At 49.7% G+C, this 5,452-nt stretch overlaps 1 protein-coding gene across 1 annotated transcript; it reads right to left on the bottom strand.

The window, feature by feature from the left end:
- Positions 1–1,852: 1,852 nt before the first annotated feature.
- Positions 1,853–3,293, bottom strand: LOC121757703. The gene is made up of 2 exons (XM_042153206.1): positions 1,902–3,293; positions 1,853–1,858 (listed from the first exon to the last, which is right to left on the bottom strand). The coding sequence occupies exons 1-2, from the start codon at positions 3,291–3,293 to the stop codon at positions 1,853–1,855; spliced, it is 1,398 nt and encodes a 465-aa protein (XP_042009140.1).
- Positions 3,294–5,452: the final 2,159 nt, after the last annotated feature.

The following is a 5,452-nucleotide window of genomic DNA, read 5'->3' as shown; positions in this document are numbered from 1 at the left end:
TGGTTGGGTACACACAATCTCCCTTCAAACGTGAGCGCATTGTCTGCCTCTTCCTGGTAGTTCTCTTGTTTCCCCGTCCTCAATTTCAAACGCAACTTCTCCAGAGTTTCGTCCCGTCTCTGGGCTTCCACGATCCTGCCCCTCAAATCGGGAACAACTACTAGAGTCGAAATTATACTTTCCACTGTCTCAGGTGCTTGCACCATCTCCAAACTCATTTTGTCAAATTCTCTAAGCAGTTCTTCTTCCTGGGTGAACAGGACTACTAGTTGGTGCTGACTCTTTCGGCTCAAAGCGTCTGCCACAACGTTGGCCTTCCCTGGGTGGTAGTTTATGCCACAGTCGTAATCTTTCACTAGCTCGAGCCATCTTCTTTGTCTCATGTTCAAGTCCTTCTGCTCGAAGAAGTACTTGAGGCTCTTGTGGTCCGTGAAAATCTCACACCTAACTCCATATAGGTGGTGCCTCCAAATTTTCAATGCGTGAACCACTGCTGCCAGTTCTAGGTCGTGTGTTGGGTAGTTGAGCTCGTGTGGTCTGAGCTGTCGTGACGCATAAGCAATCACCTTCCCATTCTGCATCAACACACATCCAAGTCCGTTCTTGGAAGCATCTGTATAGACAACGTAGTCCGTCCCTGATTCTGGGACTGCTAGTACGGGTGCGCTGGTTAATTTCTCCTTTAGTAGTTGGAAGCTTGCCTCACACTCGGGAGACCATGAGACTTTGGTTCCCTTCTTGAGTTGCTGAGTCATTGGCCTTGCAATCTTTGAAAAGCCCTCAATAAACCTTCTGTAGTAGCCAGCTAGTCCGAGGAAACTTCGGATTTCGTTGGGCGTCGTCGGAGCCTTCCAGTTCCTTACTGCCTCTACCTTGGCAGGATCTACTCGGATTCCTTCTGCTGTTACAATATGTCCGAGGAAATTCACCTCCTTGAGCCAGAATTCGGACTTGCTGAATTTGGCGTACAACTTCTCTGCCCGTAGTGTCTCTAGGGCAAGCCGTAGGTGTTCCTCATGTTCCTTTCTATTCTTGGAGTATATCAGTACGTCGTCAATGAAGACTAAGACAAACTTGTCGAGATATGGGTGGAAAACGCGGTTCATCAAATCCATGAACACTGCCGGTGCATTCGTTAGTCCAAACGGCACCACCGTAAACTCATAGTGACCATATCTAGTTCGGAAGGCTGTCTTGGGCACATCCTCCGGCTTAATCTTCAGTTGGTGATAGCCTGACTTCAGGTCCATCTTGGAGAACACACTGGCTCCCTTGAGCTGATCAAACAGATCGTCGATCCTGGGTAACGGGTACTTGTTCTTGAGAGTCAGCTTGTTAAGCTCTCGGTAGTCCACACACATTCTCATGGTTCCGTCTTTCTTCTTGACAAACAGTACAGGTGCTCCCCACGGCGAGACGCTGGGTCTGATGAATCCCAGGTCCAGGAGTTCTTGCAACTGTACCTTCAGTTCATCCAGTTCCTTTGGAGCCATTCGATATGGTGCCTTTGATACCGGGGCAGATCCTGGTTCTAGATCTATGGTGAATTCTACTTGTCGGTCTGGCGGTAGACCCGGTAGTGTGTCAGGAAACACATCTGGAAAGTCGCGAGCGACTTCGACTTCCTCTAATTTCCTCTCTTCTTTCTCCTCTTTGTTCAGGTAGACAAGGTATGCCGGGCATCCCTTCTTCATCAACTTGCTGGCTTGCAGCATTGATATTACGGACTTCCGGTTTCCCATGGAGATTCCTTGAAAGCGAGCAGGTTCACCTTCGATGGTTTTAAAGGAAATTTGCCTTTCCTTGCATAGGATGGTGGCATGATTTTCAGCCAGCCAGTCCATTCCTAGGATTATGTCTACGTTCCACATAATCATAACACTGAGATTGTTTGCTACAACCTTAAGTTCACCCAGAGTGATTTCTAAGCTCGAGCAAGTACGAGATATTTCTATCCGTCCTCCTACTGGGGAAACTACTTCCATCCTATGTTCAGATTCTTTCGTCTCGAGTTTCAAAGTAGTCACGCAATGAGCAGATATAAAAGAATGCGAGGCACCAGTATCAAACAGAAGCATAACGGGTGTGTTGAAAAGCTTACCCATGCCTGCCAAATTTCCCTGGTTCACCTCTGGCTGCTTCTGTCTCATCGCATAAGCTTGAGCCTGTGTCGGGAGTTTCGGCCTCTGCTGCTGATTCCTAGGTGTCTGCTGTGAGTTTGTTCCAGGTTGAACATTCATTGCGCGCAGCTGTGGGCGCTGAGCTGACGGGTGAAGTTTTGCTCCCGTCCCTGGGTTCTTGCTTGGGCAGTTCTTAGCAAAATGTCCAGCTCCTCCGCAGTTGAAGCAAGTATCAGCTCCTGCCTTGCAGATGCCGCCATGCAGCCTATTGCATCTAGGACACGGACTGGTTTTTGACATGTTCCCCCTGAAAGATCTAGGGGTAGTCTGGTATCCACCATATTGTGGCCTGCTTGGTCCATACCCTCCCTTCTTAGGATCAGGTTGAGCTCGTGGTCCTTCCCATCTCCTCTTGTCCCTGGGTGCTTGGGACTGAGCCGGGGGTGGAGTAGGGTTCACAGCTGGTGTAGTCTTTTCCCCTGGCATGGCTGCCTCGATGTCCAGTGCTCGTCCCAGAGCCTCAGTGTAGGACAGCCCTCCGTGGCTAGCCAGCGTCATGCGTATCTCGTGCCTAAGTCCAGTACAGAACTTTTCAGCCATCTTGGCGTCGGTATCTACCTGATCTGGGGCGTAACGAGCCATCTCACAGAACATCCGGTCGTAGTCCGTCACTGACATTCGTCCTTGCTTTAGATGGTAGAATTCAGTCTCCTTTTTCTTCCTGTAGCTCTTGGGAATATACTTCTCATAGATCTCAGTTTTAAATTCCTCCCAAGTCATCTCTCCTAGTTGCATTTGAGCCATAGTCTTTTTCCTCGCCTCCCACCAAAAGTCTGCGGGTCCAGTCAGCTGAAAAGTCACACAGGACAGCCGCTCCTGGTCTGTGCAGTGTAAAAAGTCGAATATGCGTTCCAAAGCGCGGATCCATGTTTCTGCCACCGTTGGGTCTCCTAACCCGTTAAAAGTTGGTGGGTTCTGTCTCAGAAACATTTCCTCGACCCGACGATCCTGCGGTTGGGGTGGTGGCGGTGGTGGAACTGGCGATGGAGGTGGTGTTACCTCATTCCACTCCTCTTGCACTTCCCCTTCATAGATTGGGAGGTTGTTTCGGGCTTGTCCTCTGCCCCTTCCATGTCCTCGGCCTCGCGGCCTGCCTGCTCTCCGTGGTGGCATCCTATAATTTATAAAATTTTCTCATTACGTACACAACATACACGATAGCTAAACGGGAAGCTTGGATCTTTAAGATATAAACGAACAACGCTTTTCCAGATAAAGAGATCATATATACCATCGCAAACTAGTACATCATCAAACAAGTTTGCCTCGAAAGGTCTTTTTACAAAAGAACGTACATCCAAGTACGCATCATGAAGTTCCTATACTGCGGAACATCACCAAAAGTACTTAGCCACTGCCCGTCTAACAGCTCGGGTCTTACGTGCTAATCCAAAAGAAATCTACTACCAATCTCAAAAAAAACACTACATCAGAACGCCATCATACTAAGACGTTCTGATGGTACAAGCCACCTACCGCTCCTCGTCTGATCCTAGAGAGCTCAATCCTGAACTCCCCTCAAAGTCATCATCACTATCCACAACCAGGATAGGATCCTCAAGTGCCGCCCCTGGCATATCCTCGAGTGCTGGGGGTGGAGCTGCGACCATCGGGAACAGGACCTCCTCTAGGTCCATCTCAGCGCGGATGGCCTGCAGCCATGCCATCCTCTCCTCCGACTGCTGACGGAACCTGGCGCGGAGGTCCTCCACCCAGGGGTGAGCTGGTGGTGGCTCGGGTGCCTCGACTGCCTGTCTCACCCTCTCCGGGGCCCTCTCCTGAGCTACCATGGGGTGAGTCATCCGGACCTCTCCCGGACTCTCATCCTCGTCGGCAACCACCATCGGGGCCTTGCCTCGCCCCTCTGGATCGTGCCTGGCTCTCTCTGGCTCTGGCGTCCCTGGATGCCGGGACGGTCCTGCCTCGTGGTCGTGGCGGCCCAAGGTGCTGCCCTCGGGAGGGGTCGACATGCTCCACTGGAGTGGGGGTGGTGGAAAGTCGCCCTCCGCAACAGGTGGAACGTCCTGGAAATGGACATACTGTAAGAAGATGAATGATATAAAGCCGCGAAAGTCCCCAATCATCTCCTGGGTATCGACCCTCCTGTAAATGTAGCTACTGGACATCCAAGCGGCCCAGACCCTCCACTCATCGGGAAGTACAGAGATCAGCTGGTGGATGCCATCAAGCTCGGTGGTACCATACTCGTGGGTCCTTTCCCACAGCACGTAGAATCGGCACAGAATCGGCAGTATGCCCTCTCCGTCATACGGGCGGTAAGATCGGTATGCACGAAGCAAGTACTCCGCTAGGCTCTCGTAAGCATCAAGCGTAGGTCTGGCTGGGTCCCGTCCCTCCATCTGCACGGAGGTGGATCCCGAGTCAGAGAGTGCAGTCGTAAGAAAACGTAAAGAACGTAAAGGCGATGCATGCGAGTCTAAGGAATCACCAACTGGAGCCACTATACTGTGATCTATCGTCATTAGACTAAGTTCTCATCTCAACTATTGTTCCGTAAGGCTTTTGCGGTGAAGAACACCAATTTCTTTGGATTTAAACGAGTGACTTGGTCACCGTGAGGATCCATCTTGTGCTAATTCCTTATAGCACCGTTCCTCGTCTTTCTGTCTTAACAGTTGCCCCTCTTGTGCTCTCACGCACTGGGCGTTGGTTTTCTGGCTAAAAGTCGTGTTTCCTTGGCTCACACTTTCATACTCAACTTTGTGATGCATCATCTATCAAAAAAAAAAAATCGATTGCTCGGGAAAGCAACCATAGGATTTATAGTTCATCCTTCGTAGTCCCAGTTTGAACTACATTCTCTAGGAAAGTTCTTATTTCCCTTCGATTCTTCTTTATTTCCTTTATCAGGAGGGCATCCTCGTCGCACTTGGTTCTAGCGACCTCAAAATCTCACTACTTTAACTTTCACCTTGGTTGAATGTCCAGGAGCATTGATCGAGTCGATTATTCGGAAGGATCTAGTGAACGAGTCTAGATCTTGACTGAAGAAGTGTGTGGATAGCAGAGCCGGAAAGAAACTAGGGCTCTGATACCACTCTGTCACGACCCAATTCTCGTTAAGGATAACGAGATTGAGTAATTCGCGACTAATGGGGGATTAAAGAAGCGGGGATAGAAAGGGGGTAGAATCTGAAGAACTTGCCGAAGCCAGATGATGGATATCACAAAATAAGAACCAAGTATTCGGTTACAATTTCTCAAAACAGAGTAATTTAACAAGTCAAATGAATCAGAGTTCGATGATGAGA

This window comes from Salvia splendens, chromosome 12 (genome assembly GCF_004379255.2).
Source record: "Salvia splendens isolate huo1 chromosome 12, SspV2, whole genome shotgun sequence".
Classification (NCBI taxonomy): Eukaryota; Viridiplantae; Streptophyta; class Magnoliopsida; order Lamiales; family Lamiaceae; genus Salvia; species Salvia splendens.
The sequence above is the reverse complement of the archived record's forward strand: the minus strand, read 5'-3'. Positions and strand labels throughout refer to the sequence as shown.

Excerpts from the sequence above, each read along its gene's own strand:
- LOC121757703 (XM_042153206.1), bottom strand. The coding sequence starts at position 3,293 with ATGCCACCACGGAGAGCAGGCAGGCCGCGAGGCCGAGGACATGGAAGG.